Source organism: Physeter macrocephalus, chromosome 16 (genome assembly GCF_002837175.3).
Source record: "Physeter macrocephalus isolate SW-GA chromosome 16, ASM283717v5, whole genome shotgun sequence".
Classification (NCBI taxonomy): domain Eukaryota; kingdom Metazoa; phylum Chordata; class Mammalia; order Artiodactyla; family Physeteridae; genus Physeter; species Physeter macrocephalus.
The window spans coordinates 67,997,390-68,018,091 of record NC_041229.1 but is presented as its reverse complement, the minus strand read 5'-3'; the positions used below and the strand labels follow the sequence as shown (position 1 = coordinate 68,018,091).

General features: G+C 34.5%; 1 protein-coding gene across 4 annotated transcripts in view; it reads right to left on the bottom strand.

The window, feature by feature from the left end:
- Positions 1-20,702, bottom strand: part of FAR1 (fatty acyl-CoA reductase 1) — a 68,911-nt gene that overhangs the window by 11,817 nt on the left and 36,392 nt on the right. For all 4 annotated transcript variants that reach the window (XM_007121336.4, XM_055091388.1, XM_007121335.4 and 1 more), the window contains 7 exons: positions 15,454-15,629; positions 8,334-8,513; positions 5,441-5,618; positions 4,347-4,391; positions 4,112-4,230; positions 3,119-3,186; positions 1,444-1,615 (listed from right to left, as the gene is read on the bottom strand). In XM_007121336.4, the coding sequence (XP_007121398.1) occupies positions 1,444-1,615; positions 3,119-3,186; positions 4,112-4,230; positions 4,347-4,391; positions 5,441-5,618; positions 8,334-8,513; positions 15,454-15,629 (938 nt within the window). The remainder of the gene's footprint in view (positions 1-1,443; positions 1,616-3,118; positions 3,187-4,111; positions 4,231-4,346; positions 4,392-5,440; positions 5,619-8,333; positions 8,514-15,453; positions 15,630-20,702) is intronic.

Below are 20,702 nucleotides of genomic sequence, written 5' to 3'. Positions count from 1 at the left end.
TTTGCAGATCATTCTAGGAAAACCTGAAGATAGTTTTAATGTATTTTGGATCTTCTTTCCACTGAGTATTTCTTTACCTATTCTAAAGTTGTTCAATTCAACACCTTTCTTGTATTTCAATATTTAACATACAGGGTTAGAAACATAATGGACAACTGAATCCACAGAAAATTCCCTACATGTAACTCAGATCCTGATACACTATAACTGGAAGATACCTCACTTTTATTTTTTTGAGCAGTTGATGGAAGTTCTGGAATCAGCATCTTCTTTATACATAAATACTCAAATCCTGAACTCTTTAATCAAAGGCTCCACTATAATGCCAATGTAGTTAAAAAAATAAATATTTTTATAGTACATTTCACTATAATTGTGGTAAAGACAGTAGGATTACTTTATTTAAGTTTGTGGGGTTTCAATAAAAAAGAAAAGAAAGAAAGGCCATAACAACTATAATAGACAGTTTTCCATTTGTTAACTTTTGTTTTAAATTCTCAACCTGAAAAATTAGTCAGAAACAGTAATTACCATATTATAAGCTGAATAGGAAGCTGAGATAGCTCAAGCAGTTAATTTTCTAGAAGCATCCTAGGTTTTTTCATAAAAAACTGCACAATCCACTTAAAGCAAAACATTTAACCCTTAATCCCCTATAAAACTCACCTCCAAGTTTTTAACGGGGAGAGAAGGGCTCAATTTCAGCTTATAATAACAATGACAACCTTGACGCTGGACATTTCCTATATTATGGGATTCTGGAGGATCAATGGCCCAATAAGATGAGATCCACAGTTAGTCTCCCAAATATCCTTAATTTCTAAGAAATGTCCTAGCATCCTGACTGTGATTGTGATTAATCAGGTTAGTAATTCTAAAGGTAAAGCTCATGCTAGCGACTTTTTGTCTCTCCAGCAAGCTTCCACCACCTTACCAATACATAGTGTATTTACTGCTATTCTTCTTACCACGGTTTCTGACCTGTCAACCTGAGTGCAAGATCGAGCAATAATGCAGGTACTGTATGTCTGACACCCTTCCAATAATGAAGCATTAAGTTGTTGGAATACAACTTAATATTGGGGCGCCTGAATACTTGGTTTAAAGGATTCATCTTGAAGGAATGATTAAGATAATATCCTGTAGGAAAAATAAGCGTCAAAGCATTTTGAATGTTATTTGTTATTCAGAAAAAATACCTGAAGTTAGACCTAGAATTCAGCACATGACAATAATTTATCATCCAAACTTTAGAACAGAGTGAATTATAACACTACCTTTGCTTTTCTGACAAATTCTTAAATTCAAGAGTCTTCTCATTCACGAAAGGCCATTAAGCCTTATCATAAGCATAAACAAATACAGAGTTAATATGCATTTTAGCGTAAGCATGGGTTGCTTAACAGTCAGAGGAACAGATAAGACAGAGCTAGTCACCATTACCTTGGGCTTCTTCCAGTCATCCTGAGGTAGATATCATACAGGAATGCTGGGGCCTTATGGCTTACAGCAATCCAGTAATGATATAAAAGGTGATTGGAGGTTAGATTTACATTGGGCCGTCTGAAGGCCTGTTCGAGAGGATTCCTCTTGAAAGTGGAAATTACATGGTATTCTGAGGAAGAAAAGTTGTGTAACAGCTTTGATAATAACCATGTAATGAAGTTTTGAAAAAAAAAAAAAAACAAAAACACATGTTTTTACAAAGCAAAATATTTTACCAAAGATGTAAGAGTTTGCTCATTTAAAAAACAAACTTTTCTATTTTCTATAGTAGCTAAGAGAATATGGGTATTAGACTGCTGAACTCAAATGGTTTTAGAACTGCCACTATTTATGAATTTTAATTAGATGAATGAATTTCTGCTAAAATTCACTCTTACAAATCCTTTTAATGTTTTACCTATATCAGTTTACAATGTCACTTTCTATATTTCACCTCTCACGATAGCTTCTTTCTTTCTGTTCCTCTTTCCAGATTCTTATTACTGTACTTACTTAAAAAAGAAAAGGGAAATCATCATCCTCTGCTTGTGAATAATTAAGTTGCTCAAATTAACATATATCAACAAGCTTAAAACAACCCCAGATTAACTTCTGTTGTAATTTATTTAGGTTATGAAATATCAAAATAATCAAATCTATTATCATGTATGTTAATGCTTCAATGGAAATGTATACTGGAATATTCACTAAAATAAAGCTCAACCTGATTTTTGCTAAACTTCAGAACACAATGAAAGACTACAAAAAACCTAACTCATTAAAGTGTTTTAAAATTCTCAAAAGAATACAAATAATTATCATAAAATTAAAAGCACCCTAGATTTTTTTTTCTTATATGCTCTAAGTCAATCTTTCAACTGAAATAAAAATGCCATAAAAAACCCTAGGATGAAAGACAAAGATTTACTTTAAAATCAAATCACTCCTCAAGGGTAACAAAAATTGTTCAATTAGAGGTAAAATAAGACCTAGTACTAAATCAACACTATAAATACATTTTACTTTAAATTTGAAAACATAAACAACTTAAAAATGATTCAATTTAAGTAGGCCTTTAAGTTATACTATTCCTATTCTAAAACAAGTAACATAGCATACACACTACCTGCTGTGAATCTGTGAATTTAAACAGATTAATAAATGTAATAGAAAATATTATGGCAACATGTATTCTACTTGCTAATTCCTTTAGTTATTACTCTTAGGACAACTAGCTATCTCCTACAATATACCAACTCTTGTAGTTCGAAGTGATACTGCCTGTGAACAGGGAACATCAGGATTGAGAGTACCCACGAGGGAGGAAAAAAGCATTATTTCCATACCACGAGTATCTATATGCATTGCTGCAGATGGCAGCAGAGAAATAGTAAGGGTCAGACAAGGGTGGGATGAGGAAGGAATATACAGCAGGATATTTTAAAATTTATGAAACATTACTAAGGACCAAAAGGCAGTACTAGTAGATATTCTAACATAGCAATTAAAATAAGAATAAATTGGTAACTGGTGGCTTTAATGCCTCATGGGTTATTCTAACATAAAAACTCAGTGAACACTTTAAGTTCTTTAAAATTTATTCTAACATTCAGAAACACAAGTAAAATCATACCAACTTCACCCCAGTGGAAAGGATTAGTGCTGCCTGTTGTACAATTATACACCATGATGTTTCTTGGTCTGCAAAGACAAAGATCAAAACAATGAAACATAAAAAGAGGCTAAACTTAACCAATCTAAATCTTACATGATACTTAAGTAGGAAGAAATGAGGATGATGGGTACCTTTTCTACAGTGACTATTTAAAATATTATCTTTAAAGGATTGTGTGTCTGAACGACTATTTACACTACCCTTTTTCCCTATCCTACCAAAAAATTATTTATAAAAAATAATATAGACTTCATATTTTCTTCTTTGTATTAGCAGGAGTGTCTGTTTTTCATGCGCGGAAAAAGAACAAAAATCAACCTCAGCTCTTCCTATCTCCCTCCCATTTTCAGAGGCTCTAGCTGAAAAAATTATGAATTGAGTTCCCTTTCACCAGAAACAATATATTCATATAATCATATCCCTCCTTTTTAAGATATAAAATACTGACTTCAAAAATAAGGGCAGTTTATTATTTAGAAAAAAAGTTATTGAGAAGCTTAGGTGTTTAGGCTTAGGTGTTACCTGTAAATGCTACTACTCCCCTTTAAAAGGAGGCCCATGAGTTGATTAAAGCACTCTAGTGTGCATGTTTGATAATATGTAAGCCATTCTCTGCGAATTTTAGCTCTTTATATATGTCAAGTTTATACCAAGTTCTAGTTTGGATTAAAAAATAAAATCATGTTTTGTGTTGTTGTTTTTTTTTAATTTCTAATGACCTTGTCCATCCTGTGGGTAGTACACAAGAATTTATGTTAATTCTTAATAATTGCTGATGGAACCACTTCATCGCCTATTTAAACCAACTCTTGCAGTTGAAAGTGATAATGCTATATAATATTGGTATGGGTTAATAAAACTGATAAATACCAGTTATGAGGGATTATTTAACATTAGTTTTCCCATCTCAGTTACTATATATTTAACAAGCAACATTGTCAACTCATATACCTATTAACTCCGGAATACCAGGCTGCCGCAAGACTCATGTTGACAACTACATCTACAGGAACAAGATCTGCAAGGGCATTGTTGGAGGCACGCATTGTTCGAAGAATTCCTTTCCCTGCCTTTGTTGAAATTAAAAACAACACCTTAAGATATATAAGCCAAAGCACATATACACAATATACAGATACACAGAAAAAAAGTACAGAATAGTCAATAAAACAAAAGGCTTACTTACCGCAATAAAGAGACCACTTGGTCCATTAAAGTTATCAATCCATCCCTAATACCAAAAATTAAAAAAAGGGAGGGAGCTTAGAAATATTATGAAACTAGAGATTTATCATTTGAAATCTATAACTCCACATATATACTTGGTAGTTTTCTTCTAAAAACTAAAAAACAGACTAGATTCAGGCCAGAATATTTCTCCCCATCTTAAATAGAAGCAGTCTTCCTCTGAGATTGCAAATGACTAAGTAAAATCGTTTTCAAAGGGCTACCTACTCTTCCATTAACTCTCTGCAAAGAGAATTTTTTAAAAAGGAGTTTATATCTGTCAAATATTTTAGATAAATGATGACTGTTTAAGTTTGATTTTGTGCTATTTACTAAGGCAGTAGCCTGAGATTGAGGGAAATGGTAAATCCTCCTCAAAATTACTGAATAAAACAGAAGAAAACAGAATAATGCCAAAGTAACAGAAGAGATACTACCATTTACTACCATTAAAGAGACCTAAGTTTTTCCTAAATCAGTTTATCTCTTATGTTTTCTCTTATTTCAGGGATTCACAAATACCATAATGCCTTGCTTTTCTACAGCAGATCACAGAAATCTCTTATCTTCCTTAGCTTGTAATCTATACAGGGAGGAGTCAACCTCTTGGAAGGCCTGCCTCTTTTTGGTACTAAAAAGCAAATGAAATAAAATAAGATCTGAATATTCTCATCTCTATTTCCCTCACCTCTGCAAGGGAAACTAATCTGCAAATAATTTTAAAAGCCAACAAATGTTGACGTGTCAGTCCAATCCCTCATCAATCATGAAGAAAACACATGGTCTCCTTTGACTCCAGACAACACCATAGCCTTCGATTTAATTTTCAATTAAAATGAATTTTCAATTCATTTAAAAAATTGATCTGCATATCTATACATACAGTATTACATTAGAAATAAAAGTATCAATAAGAGTGCCTCTTTCTACAAACGGAAACCACTTTGTTCAGTAAACAAAACCTGCTCATAAAAAACTGCCAACTCTTTTTGTACAGAATTATGCCTTAAAATTCCCAATTCCAATTATTTACAAAGATTTCTAACAACTTACTGGAAAAGGTTCTTTCCAACTGGCACCAACAATTGATGGCCTTACAATCGCCACATTTAGCTTTGCTCCTTCTTGTTGTACAACATATTCTGCCAATGCTTTTGTGTATATGTATGTATTAGGTCTGTCTCCTATCAATTTTGGTGTGATATCATTTACTAGGCCATCATCCATCCACCTGGTAAACAAAGAAATTGCATGCAAAAATATTTTTGGATGTTTTACTATAAAATGAACCACTTTGCATATTTCAAACATACCTGTTGCTCTGACTCAAGTGATTTGACAACAACTTTTACTAAAAAAATGGAAATTAGCTTTACTTTCATTAAATATCAACCAGAACTCCATATCTCTCATATCCAGTTTCTATATCCACAAAGGTCTGAAAATCAAGAGTTCTTTCATAAATCATATGGTAGGTAGCAAAAGTGAATCAGAACTGATTTATGGTCTTTTTTTAAAAAAAAAAAACATCATTTAGTTGTAAGTATTCATATACTTCATATGTGTTTGATGAGGGGTGCTACCCCGAATCCAGCTGAAGTTATTTCATATTATACAATACATAGATTATATTTCCTTTCTAAAGTCTAAATAAATTCCAAAATACATCTGGCCCCAAGGGTTTCAGATTAGGAATTACAGATTTGTATATAATCACCATAACAGCATAACATGTAAATTATATACATTTTAAATGAACATACATTTACAATCAACATAAAAGGTCTACTAATCTAAATATTTAAGGTGAAGCACTAAAAATTGTTATGCTCTCACTAGCAACACTAACAAATACTGGTGTAAATGATAAAAATAAATTGAACCACGCTATAAAAATTCAAGTAGCAACCTACTATGACGTCACAAAATTCCTCCAATTCTCTCAGTGCCTCTGAAGAAAAGTTCTACTATGATAATCTGTAAGAGGAGGGTGATAACGCTAGGTGATCTCTATAGTCTTTCCCAGTCTAAATTTCTAATTCCAATACATTATGTACTTGTTTTCAGATAGTTTTTCTTCCTGTCTATAATACAATGCATACTTGTATACATACTAAGTATTCTATCAGTGCACAAATGATACCCATACTAACTGATAAGGATGCATAAAATGGAGACTATCAAGATAAACTTTCTTCTGTATGTGGAAGTACTTTTTGCATGTAGAAGGAAAAGAACACTAACAAAATTGAAGGGAGGTTGCTACTCAACTTAGGAAAAATTCCATAGTGGAGATGAACTTTGAAAAATGGAAGAGAGAGTTGCTATATTAAAAAAAACAAAACTGGCTAAACCGAGGAAAGACTTTTAGAGTCAGTAAGCCTCATCACTGGAGTGAGTTTACAGAGCCAATCTATGAGTTATCCTAAAATTATCTGTTGGCCAGTTGGTCAGATTTCTTTGTAAGCAAAGAAAGGAAATAATAGAATTAGAAGGTTATAGGCTCTTTCTCAGCAACTTCGATGTCTGGATATACAAACTGCTAATAAGAGAAAAAGTAAAATGATTTATTAACTTCCACACCCAGCTTTTCCCAGAGATATTAAACACTTCTGCCTACTGACCTGAGGAAAATGAGGTAGGTATTTGGGACCATCTAAGAAATGAATTAGAAAACAGAAACCAGGGAATTACCATAAGAATGTCTCAGTAAGCTCCCATACTTATTAGTTTTTTTTACAAATCTGTCCACTTCCTCATATTTCCAGGAAAGCCTTAAAGAAATGGACTTATGTGTTTATTTTAGAAGAAAACTTGGAGAAGGCGCTATCAACATTCTGTAGCACCCTTGGGAAGATGAGAATTTGACTGAGAAAACAGGGGATGGTAACTGAAGAGCTGAATGTGAATAGGATTCCTTGGAAGAAAAGAGACCAAAGAGCAAACAGAATAAAGGAGGAAAAAGCTCACAGGAATATTATATGAGGATTAACAAATATGTGAAGATACGGATACTGGAGTTTTCTATAATTATCGTCTATAAAAGAAAAGACCCTTTATTTATTCTTGCTCTGATCCTGTTTGTTTGTTTCACTCGATGAGAAAGTACAGGCTGAAGCAAATGAAATCTTGGCCATGCCTATTTGTATCCATCAAATGCAAACATTTCTCAAGTAATAATTGATGACAGGATCCTAGTCCTCAGAAAGATGATAAACAACAACACTAGGGTATCAATTAAAGGACCATGACTCCTCTGATTCCCTAATAATTCAAGGCCCCTCTGTAGATATACAGTTGACACTTGGGGTCGGGGGTTGACCCCTGCGCAGTCAAAAATCCACATATAACTCTACAGTCAGCCCTCTGTATCATGGTTCTGCATCAAAAGAGTCAACCAACTGCAGATTGTGTAGTGCTAGAGTACTTATTTATTGAAAAAAAAACTGCGTATACGTGAACCCACATAGTTCAAACCCGTGTTGTTCAAGGGTCAACTGTACTCCATTGGGCAAAATAAAAGGATAATCTTTTAATAAATTAGACCTTGCTATTGAATAGGCAGTCATTAGTCTCCATGGATATCAGGCACTTCTTAGCGGCTAAGATAGATTCCTTGGAAAAACAAAGACTCTAATACCATGGATGAGTTGTTCAGAGGCTTTCCTCCAACCATCACACCTGGTCAAAAGTGAAAGCTCTACACTGACTTTACACATTGACTTTACGGAGAGTCATTTAGGTACAAATCTATACAATAAAAAGAACATAGTAGATACATAATAATTTGTTGAATAAGGAAGAGATAAATGTATACCTAAGTGTGGGTGGAGATTTAGAGAGAAAGAGAGAAACTGAAACAGACCAAGAGATACATGTAAATAGATAAACTTGGATCCAAAGTTTGGGGTCAAAGCAAATGTATATAAATTTCAAACAAACGTACTCTAAAGAATCAATCAGCTTCTTGGGATCCACAGGGGGTGGATAGACTACTTCATCAATATGCTTTCGATTGCAGTAGGCATATGCCGTTGATACATGCATGAACACTTCCAGATTCTTCATCTGTTGTGCAAGCAGAATAAGCTGTCGTGTAGCAATCACATTTAACTGAACAGCATCTCTGTAAAAGAAAAAGTGACAATAAAAAATTGGGAAGCTGTGTCATTTTCTCACCTGTTAAAAAAATCTTATTTCCATTTTAAAGCATCAGAGACAGAAAGGGATAAAGAGGTTTTTGTTTCTTTACAACTGATCCCTTAGCTCAGATTTTGTGTGTTATCTCAACATGAAGTACAGCTATTCTACCAGTTGTGTTTAAAATTCTTCTGATTATAAAATAAACTTCATATTAGGATTGTAAAAATAAAAGCACAAATTAAAATTTTTAAATTACCCAGAAATAGACACAGATAATTTCAGTCTTTGGCTTTTATGCATACATTTTTGAAGTCATTTTAGACTTCTTCTGCCTCTTGATTTTTGAAAGCATACTGTTTTATGAATGGCTATACCACCAGGAGAAGTAAGAATCATTAAGTAATTTTAAAATGCTATGGTAGAGTCATCAATAAGGGTAAAACAGTCAAAGAAAACTCAAAAACATTAAATTATATTAACATATAATCATCAAGTAAAAGTATGTTTACTTCCCTCTTTGTAGCAATTAACCCAAACACCTTTTTAAGAGTACCTTACAAAATTCAAAGGGGTGTTATAATACATTTGTTACAAGAGGCAAATGCAAGACCCCAAGATGATCTATATATTCCCTTCTTGAAATTTATTTGAGGTAAATAATTTCACAAATGCAAAAGTATATATGCAGAAAAATAATCGATGAAGCATCATCTAGTAATAGCAAAAGCCTAGAGAGCCCAAATATTCACTATGAAATGGTATAATAAAGTAGGTATCTTATCACAACGAAAGAATACAGCCATTAAAATAACTGACAACTATAAAAACATGGAAAATCTGTGTGAATAATATTTTTTAAATATATAGATTATGAAGTGAAACAGGATTAAAAACAAGACTCTGGAATAAGACCTGGGTTCAAACCCTGGTTCAGCCTGCCTATCAGCTAGGATTAGGTGACCTTGTAAAGTCATTCAAGCACTCAGGCCTCAATTTCTTCATCTGTAAAGGAGAATACGTAATGGAGACTAACTACTAAGATTTGTAAAAAGTTAAATTAAACAAAACAGCTTGCAAGTATTCAGCATTATTCTTAACATAGTCCCAAAACAGGCATTCAATAAATATTACTTTAGGGGTGGATAGTTTTTGCTTTCTATTATACTTTTGTTTATAACTTACTTGAGGGAAAAAAAAGTTGAAATACCCAAAACCAGTAATACTGTGAAAAAACTGGCAAAGTAATACACTGTTGGCGACACTATAAACTGATACAACTGATCCGAAAGAGACTAGGACAAAGTACCAGGAATTACAGATATGACAGAGTTATTAATCTAGTTAACCCACTGAAATTAACTGAGAGGAAAAACTTGTTCTAACCATAATTTTTCAAACAGAAAGAAATTAAGATTCCCTAAATTTGTTTCCTGGTTGTGTTTTTGCTTTTGTTTTTTAATTGAAGTATACTTGATTTACAACGTTGTGTTAGCTTCTGGTGTGCAGCAAAGTGATTCAGTTATACATATATATTCTTCTTCATATTCTTTGGCATAGTCAGGCCCGCGTGTGGGGAGCAAGAGAATGGCTAACGGTGCTCCCACCGTATTAAATTGCCGATTGTTTTATGCCACCTGATGTGTCTGCATGAGAGGTTTCCTTTTTGTTCATTTTTAAGCTGCTGTTAAACCAAAACCATGTTGTGCTAAAAAAAAAAAAATTATTTTATTTAGTATAGTTGATTCACAATGTTGTGTTAATTTCTACTGTACGGCGAAGTGATTCAGTTATACATATATATTCTTCTTCATATTCTTTTCCATTATGGTTTATTACAGGATATTATAGTTCCCAGTGTATACATTAGGACCTTGTTGTTTATCCATTCTATCTATAATAATTTGCATCTTCTAGTCCCTAACTCCCAATCCAACCCACCCCCGCCCCTACCCCTTGGCAACCACAAGTCTGTTCTCTATGTCTGTGAGTCAGTTTGTTTTGTAGATAAGTTCATTTGTGTCATATTTTAGATTCTGCATATAAGTGATATCATATGGTATTTGTCTTTCTCTTTCTGACTTACTTCATGTAATATGATCATCTCTAGGTCCATCCATGTAGTTGCAAATGGCGTTATTTCATTCTTTTTCATGGTTGAGTAATATTTCTCTCTCTCTGTGTGTGTGTGTGTGTGTGTGCACACACACACACACCACCACATCTTCTCTATCCATTCATCTGCTGATGGACATTTAGGTTGTTTCCATGTCTTGGCTATTGTAAATAGTGCTGCTATGAACACAGGGTTGCATATATCTTTTTGAATTACAGTTTTGTCCAGATATATGTGCCCAGGAGTAGGATTGTTGGACCATATGGCAACTCTATTTTTAGTTTTTGAGGAACCTGCATACTGTTCTCCATAGAAATTGGCTGCACCAATTTACATTCCCACCAACAGTGTAGGAGAGTTCCCTTTTCTCCACACCCTCAGAAAAATTCCCTATATTTGCTATACTAAGTGAACATGACATCAATTACAGTACAGTAACATGAAATATCATCACATCATGAAAATTATAACTATGAAAAAGTTAGAAATATGGAAATTGTTTCAATATGTAAAATTACAAATTCTATGTTTATGTTTTATGGAAAACACCATATTTTCAAAGAGAGACCACAAGAAAATTTTTTTAAAAAATAAAAAGTTTTGAGTACTTTCTGAAATTCTTACATTTTCAGTATTTAAGAAGAAAAAAATCCAACTGTTCTTTTAAAAGGCCAGGATATGTCACAGATAGAATCTGCTCTACTTGACTGTAAAGTAGTTCTTTGATGCGTATCACATTTACAAAACAGTGGGAATGGGGAGGGTACTGTTTTGGAAAAGGTATACAGAGAATATCCTGTTACAGGTTTCTGAGGACAGAACAACAAGTTCTGGGTCACTAGGAATAAGAAATAATTCATGAGAGGAAAAACTCTTGGGACTTATTTTTTCTTTTAATTTAATATTATCTGAGAACCTATGAAAACATACTAAAAGGAAAAAAAAATTTTTTAAATGGACGAATTGGGTTGGGGTCTTAAAAACATGAGTGTTATCTTTTTCCTTCCTTATCTCAACTGAGGGAGGAAAATCTGTTCAAATAGATATCCAGCAAAAAAGACATTTCACAGAGAGGATACTGTCCACTAGACTATAAGGCAATGTGCTATTTTCTTTTGCATTTGCAAAACAATAGTGGTAGGGAGAGTGATGTTTTGGGAACAGAACACAAAGGATATTTTGTTACAGGTTCCTGAGGATGGTGACAGAATTTCTGGGTCACCGAAAATAAGGAATAACTTGAGAGAGGAAGCACTCCTGAGCTTTGCCTACTCACCGCTTCCCATCCATCTGCACCTGACAGTGCAAACCTGAAGGCATTTTGTGCCCATGTAAATAACTCTTAGTATCTCTGCCAGGCTAGTATCCTCACTCTGTTTTACTACCATCCAATTTGTACACCTTGAACTTTAGGCTGAGACCCTGACATGTTAGATCTGAAAGCATTTAGTAGTACCAAATAAAAATAAAGTTCTCACTATGTTTTGGTTATAGGGATTCATAAACGCATCTTATATAACACTGGCTTTTTGGGGGGAAAGCAAAAATGAACAAATCTTTGTAATTATGGTCCATCACTAATGTAGACATAGAAACCACTTTAATAAAGGAAAAAACTCAACTTGAACTGCCAATAAATTTTCTTATTCACCTGTCTTCTATTGACATATTGGGTTGTTCAAAATCTATGCTGATAACACTTCTAAGACCTTAAACCAGAGATCATGCTTTGCTTGACAGATACCTGTGAGCTTATTAAAAATGCAGATTGCTGGACCTCAAGTTCAGACACTTTTTAGTGTGTCTTAAATCACATCTTATATAAGTTCCCCAGGCCATTCTGATCTCTCCCTCATCACTCCCTTCCCCACCTCTGAGAAAACACTACCTACATGAGATCTCATCACTATATTGCTGCTGATTTTTTTTTAACTTAATGAAGATATAGAAACAGATGTCTATTAAGGGGATAATTAATCAATCAGGGTAGGGGACCCAGTAATTTGTAATTTAAATCACACCCTAGGCTCTTATTAAAAATGAGGACTCCTGGGTATTATCTCAAAACTAGAGGGTCTGAATTTGGCAAATACAGTCCAAGACTGCATTTTTAACACATTTTCCAGTAATCCTTAAGATTCATAATATATTTTAAAGTTTGAGAATCCATGCCCTTAGGCTCAACAGTTTCTTGATCTTTTCTAAATCATCTGTCTTTACTTCCACTCCTTTCTGAACACGTACTCTCATATTCATACCCTGGGCCCTCTCACCCAAAATTGCTCTAGCTCTAAAACCTCATACTATGAATTTTCCCCACACCACACTATCTGTCCTCCCATTTCTGCCCTTAAGCCTGTTTTCTGTCCTCATCATGGTCTTTAGTCTCCTGATACTTCTTTACTCTCAAGTCCAATGGCCCTGTTCTACCTTCACTTTCCTTACTAAGAGATACCATACCTATGGTCAACTATTTAAGTAACTCCCTTTATTATCCTCAATATCACTCTCTCCTCATCTTTTGTCAGTATTTCTTTATAATTCCTAATCTTGATATCCATTTTTTCCTACTCCAAGATTTATAGACCACCATATCTGAAAATAAATGAGCTCTGCCACCTCTCAACTCTCACAGGACTTTAATGTATGCTCTTCAGTAACTCCACATTTTCTATCCTATTTTATGGTTATTTAAATATATTCCATTTCCTCTAATAGACAATATGGACTTTGCAAATAGGATCTGTGTACAATTTATTTTGATTTCTCCCAAAATACAGAGTATAATGTTGGGAGTAAAATCTGGATTTTCTTGTCCTGGCAGTAAAGGCTCTGAACCATTTTTTATTTGTGGGCTAACTTAAAAAGTGGTTATAAAGAATAATTGTTTTGTAAGTAGTTATTATATGTCAACCTACAGTATTTTAGAATGTTGTAGTATCACCACTTAGACATCAATATCCATTAAAATTGCTCCATAGAAAACAATAATTTCAATTAATGACTAGGATTAGGTCAGTAAATATGCATGCCCTGACAAGGAAGAGAAGAACAATAAATTTTCTTGTTCACCTGTCTACCTCCTTCCACTATGGTATCTCTAGTGAAAGAAGAAAGAATAATAATAAAAAGATTTCCCTTTTGTTAATGGTAACCTTGTTTACCCTGAGGGGAAGAGAAAGAAGAGAGAACATTCCCCAAAAGTATTACACTTTGGTCCTCCTCGTAAGGTTACTTGGATGAGTTTCACCCTAATGAATGTTGCCTGTTTGCAAAACAATTTCCCCTTTAAAAGCATCCGATTTTCCCTTTGAGGACTATACCATAATTATCAAGTATCTATATACCTTTTTCCTTGAAAACAGTTTCATAAGGCTATGTGAACTCTTTCTTTTGGTTATGAAAAAAATGAAAGCTAGAACTACAGGGAAGAATACCAGTTAGACGGACTATTTCATATTAAAAACGTACCTGTAATCACACTATCCAAATATAATAACTGGCCAATATTAAAAGATATGTATATAAATACACAACTATGTACACATATATTTTATGAAAATGAGATTATACTATAGTTCTAATAAGATTCTTTTGTCACTTTTGAATCCTGAACACATAATTGCTGCATAAAAAGAACTAAAATGTAAATAAATTACTACCACCAGATAATAAAGGATAAAGTCAAGATTAGAACTAAGGTATGTAATTCCAAAGCTCACGCCCTCTCCATTATACAGTGCTGCCTCAGCTTCCTCAAGTATAAAATGGATTTGACCATTATATTACATTGGGTAACATTAAGCATGGAATGAAATAATGAGCGAGAAAACACCCTGAAACTATAAAGCATTGTTAGAGGAATCTAAGGGACTATTATAGTGTCCTTACCTGCAATATAGGCAAAACTCACTGTAATGCTTTGGCACTGAACTGTCATGTTATACAATGTCGATTAAGGTTTATACTTCTATACATAGACAATATGGGGGATAATCTCAAAACCCTTTACAATCAGAATTGAACTTAAAAACATTTTAAGAAGGCCTTCAAGCAATTATGAAACCTAAAGAAGTGTGCACCATTTTAATTGATATAAGACCATACAATTAGATTAACATTATAAAACTGTATATAACGTCAAAAAATGCTCTGAATTAAGCACCATTATTTGAAATGTGTATTTGTTAGATTTTTTAAAAACATAGTGACCATTTAAAATGTTATTTTTTTCTTGAAATAGGGCATCTTGAAGGAAGTCCAAACCGTTTTTAAAGTAAACCTATATCCAATGTACCTTGCCCTTAACACTGATACCAAAGTTTTAAAACAAAAACAAGGTATGACTTCAATGTATAAGCCGTTTCATCTTACTCTGCAAAACCTGAGCCTAACTTTTTAAAATTTTCAGATGAATATGTGTGAAGTAGACAAAGCTGCTGGGGTATACACTTCTGAAAGAATGGAGGGCAGAGGAAATAAACACTATTAGTTGTTAAGACTAATACTCCTACCCAAGGTAAACTTCTCTTTCTTCTACGCCACACTTCCCATTTCTTGCTTGCTCCCTGCCCCATATATAAATTCATGGCAACTTCTTCTAATAAACATATACTAGCTAGCCGATGTTTTTAAACTGTTAAGAAGAGAAAGAAAATTCTTTTAATACTCTGTAGGACACGGAATGCTACACTTAACAGACAGTAAACATTTTCAAAACACTTTCAAATGACTTGACTAAAAAGTAGAATTCAAATTAGATCTTTTAACTATGCTGCAGTTCAAATATCATATAAATACCTTTACTTACCTCAAATTTTCATTAAACCTTACTGTAGCTGCACAGTGGAATATAATATTGGTAGACTCTATGATGATCTCTTTATCTTCTTCACTAAGAGCCAGTTTAGGTTGGGTGAGTTCACTGTTGACTGCTATAATTTTCTCCCTAAAATCTGGATTTTCATCTCTCAATCTGTCAAAGAGCTATCAAAGGGGAAAAACATTTTAGGGCAGTAATTTTCAGCTTTCTAAAACCCATCATCACCACCTTCTCCTCCCCCAAGGATCACTTTTTTTTAAATTTCAACTACGTGAATCCTAAGGTTGCTTAAATTGCTATCATTCTGCATGAAAAACACTCTATGGGGTCCACATTATTATCCCCATTTTATAGATGAGGAATCTGAGACACAGAGAGGTTAAGTAACTTGCCAAAGGACACAGGGCTGGTAGCTTGCAGAGTTAAATTTTAACTGTCCATGCCTTTGTTGATTAGATTATATTATCTCTCAGAATAGACATAAGCAGTACAGACATCAGAACAATGTTTAAAATGATCATTCAGGGACTTCCTGGTGGCGCAGTGGTTAAGAATCCGCCTGGCAATGCAGGGCACACGGGTTCGGTCCCTGGTCCGGTAAGATCCCACATGCCGTGAAGCAACTAAGCCTGTGCATCACAACCCCTGAGCCTGAACTCTAGAGCCCGCGAGCCACAACTACTGAGCCTGTGTGCCACAACTACTGAAGACTGCACACCTAGAGCCTGTGCTCCGCAACAAGAGAAGCCGCTGCAATGAGAAGCCCGTGCGCCGCAATGAAGAGTAGCCCCCGCTCTCCACAACTAGAGAAAGCCTGCATGCAGCAACGAAGACCCAACTCAGACAAAAATAAATTACATTAAAATAAATAAATAAATAAAATGATCATTCAGATTTCTAAAATCCAAACTTTAATTTATCACTTCATTTTATTTTGGTTTTAGTCTCTTTTAGTAGATTAAAATACCATTAATCATACTCTACCTAAAATCTTAGAAAAATTTTAAAGGGAAAAACAAAGTAAGTATGTTAAAGGAAAAAAAAGTTGGTAAGCAAATGTGAATATGAAGCTGGAAAATCTTGAGATATACATATAGGATTCTAACTTGAAAATAGAAAATTCAATATTCCCTAAGTATACTCAGAGGAATAAATTTAACTAGAGAATCAGATCCGAAAATGGTTACAGTATAAAGGTACATTCAATTGTGAGTCAAATTTAATTTTTTATCCCAGATTTTATTAGAGGAACACTGATGTCACCTCCAGATCACTGTTCTAATACACCCTGACTCTCCACTCCATTGAAAGTCCGTATTTGTAGTTTAAGCAGAGATTCCGAAATCTGGGGAAAAAAGTCTATAAAACATATATGGTACTCGCTTTCACCTTCCCAGTTGACTTAGTAAGTAACGGTCTTCCCCTCCACCACTGCTAGCTAGTGACTTCAATATTATTGTTTTCTTATATTAATTAATAAAATATTTACTAAGCATTTCAGATGAACTAAGTACCTTCTAGACACTGAGAAAACAAGAATTATGACCTTTGCCTCAAGCTATTTAGAGTACTAGGAAAAATTAGACAAGTAAACAGTTAAAATATAATGTTATAAGTAATAAAATAGGGATAATATAAGTGTTATGAGACTGTACAGGAGCAACATCTAGCCCTGCTAGTTGGGAAGGACCTGAGATTATAAAGTAGAAGAATAGTGTTTCAGGTAGAGAAAGTAGCATGTATAACCACCTAGAAGTAACAGAGCATTAATGTTTGGGAAATTTAAAAAACTCAGTAAGACTTGGCCAATGACTGGATGAGGGATAAGGAATATAAACTCCACGTGGACAGGGACTAGGTCTATTTTGCTCAGAACAAAGGCCCTAGATAACAGAGTGCCTGGCAAGACAGTGACATGATAAACATTTGTTAAGTGAATAAATTCATTAGGTGGAAAACACTGGAAGAGAAAGAAGTACAGCTATGGAGATATGAGTTCAGTTTTGTGAATGTTGAGTGTAAACTGTCAATGAGAACACCCCAGAAGACTGGTCTAGTAGAGATAACTGGCTCTGTGAGTCCTGAGTTCAGGGAAGAAAGAGCCAGACTACTGATATAGATTTTATTAACCACACAGGTAGCCCTGGGAGAATATCACCCAGGTAGCAGCAGTGATGAGCACACAAGGTCCAGACTATATGAAGCTTTTTCCAAATCTAATTTAAAATACAACCTTTCACCTCACACTAAACAGAAGGTGCTGAGTAATTACCTAACTGGACCTAGTAAGAAGAGATCAAGGCCTAGGACAGAATTCTGAAGAATATTTAAGGGGCTAGCAGAGAAAAAGGAGCCTGAGGAATGACCAGAAAAGCACTTTTAACACACAGAATTCAGACTTTTTCATTCTCCCAGATTGCCAATGACCTTTAATTCCCCTTCATATCAGATATCTCCACCACTACCACCAATACATGATCACGCTGCTTCACAAGTTACATCTCAAATGTGATGCTCTTCCCTTCTTTAGCTACCATCTCTTTATTCAATACCATCTCTTCCAAAGTTTTTAACCCACTGGTACCCCAATTAGTTCCTACTTTACTAAGTCCACTAATGCCCTCTTTAATGTATTTTATTCCCTTTCCAGAATTTATTTCATGGTCAACTATTTTCACTCCTTGCCAGCAATGAGGTTTACCTTCCCAGAGACATTCCTGTAAATCAGTGGTTCTCAAGTTGGGGCAATTTTAGCCCCCAGGGAACATTTGGTGATGTCTGAAGACATTTTTCTTTGTCAAAACGGGGATGGTGAAAAGAGGGAGCTGCTAGCATTTAGTGGGTAGAGGCCAGTTATGCTGACCACCCTACAGTGCATAGGACAGCTCCCCATAACAAAGAATTATCTGGCCCAAAATGTGAATAGTGATGAAGTTGAGAAATTCTGCTATAAGACAATGTCCCACTATAGTATATGCTCTATGCCTATGCTCTTTAATTCCTGTTTCAAAATCATAGAAGGCTCTACCTAAAAGTTTCTTAACAACTTTAAGTGTACATATTCACTGCTACTTGATATAAAAAGAACTCATTTTATTGATTCACCAGAAATGCTATACATAAGTGGGAATGAATGGCTCTAGGAGTTAAGTGGTGGGATGTGCTGGCGGGAATTAAAAGCATAAGATAAAATGACAAAATTTTATAGAGTATTTTAGTCAAATATTTATTTAGACAAATACTTGGGGACAAGGCATAATGGCCATATGTTTAGATTAAACTATAAAAGTTCAATGAAATTTCAGGCTTTCAGTAGAAGATAATCATTTTCTTTACAAATTAGACTTAACTGGTGAGGAAAAATTTTAGAAGCATTACCCTGGAGACCCCAGAGAAGATGCCCAACGCTTTTACATTTTACTTAGGTCCTCAATTCCAACCAAGACATCAGCTTCAATAATTGCTCCTAACCAATCTCTCTTAACACCTCTACACTCTCTATTCCTTCCCTCCTCCCTCTTAAAAACTCTCTAGACTGTAGGCTCCATTAAGGCAGGGACTCTTATTTATTCCTGAATTCTGAACCCTTATATCAAGTCAAGTGCCCAGCACTGAGTAGGCACAATAAATGTTTTCTGAAAAATAAAAAAATGAATAAGAATAAATAACCTCTCACTAGGGGGAGGGAGGGTGTTGGGAAGGGAATTACAATATACCAATTACAAGTGGTTCATGATAAAATGCCAAGATGAGTAAACAAAGGGCAGAGATGGCAGCAAAACACACCTGCAGGCATTATTACGTAAAATAGGCCTTGTGGTCTTATAGCCCCCTTGATGACTCCCTTCTCACAGGTTTTCAGGGAAGCAAAGAATTCCAAAAGGATTTGGCAAAAAATCAGAAAGAGGAAAAAGAAGAGAGACTAACGTACACTATCTGAATAGTTAAGAAGTTTGGGGATAACTTCTAAATTTTGGAGAAAGGATTTTACATCCTACAGTTAAATAAAAATAAAAGCAACATGTTAAGTATCTGCTGCATGATGTCAAAGAAAAGCTACTGTGACATGACAATTAGTTCTAATCCAAAGAACTATCACAAAGGTATATGAAGTTCATTCAAAGTAAAAAGTCTGGTTAGTTGCTATGTAAGGATTTGCTAATTATTTGTTTTTTCCAACAGGACTATAAGAATTTAGATAGACAAATGAGCATCATTCTCTTCCAAAAAAAAAAATAATAATGCTATCTGACATTTCTTTGGAGGGATATGCTTATAGAGTCAGAGCCCTTGCAAAACTGAGCTCACAGCTTTCTAATCACTTTTGTTTCTGACTCCAATTTTATTCTCTGAATCTTTGCTGCCAAGCTTAGGTTCAAATTAATTTTGGATGTCTGCAAAAGTCAATTCTCTCCTTAACACGAACATTTGCCCCTATTCAGTACATCCATTAGAATGTGCCAGTAGGCTGTACCCACATGGTCTAAGCAACACTGTACACTCTTAACAGCACCAGTTCTCAAAGTGTGGAAGATCCTAGTAGTCCCTGAGACTCCTACTTAGGGAGATCACAAAGTCAAAACTATTTTCATAATAAAAGTAAAACATTATTTGCATTTTTCACTTTCATTCTCTCACAAGTATAGAGAGGAATTTTCCAAAGCTACATGTGTAATGACATCATCACTTTCGATGGCTCATGGAATGTGTGCTTGTATGTATATTCTTTTACTTTAAAAATTTCTCAATTTTAAATGGGACCTAATGAAACTTAAAAGCTTTGCACAGCAAAGGAAACCATACAGAAGACGAAAAGACAACCCTCAGAATTGGAGAAAATATTTGCAAATGAAGCAACTGACAAAGGATTAATCTCCAAAATTTACAAGCAGCTCATGCAATTCAATATCAAAAAAACAAACAACCCAATCCAAAAATGGGCAGAAGACCTAAACAGACATTTTTCCAAAGAAGATACACAGATTGCCAACAAACACATGAAAGGATGCTTAACATCACTAATCATTAGAGAAATGCAGATGAAAACTACAATGAGGTATCATCTCACACCAGTCAGAATGGTCATTATCAAAAAATCTACTATCAATAAATACTGGAGAGGGTGTGGAGAAAAGGGAACCCCTTTGCACTGTTGGTGGGAATGTAAATTGATACAGCCACTATGGAGAACAGTATGGAGGTTCCTTAAAAAACTAAAAATAGAACTACCATACGAC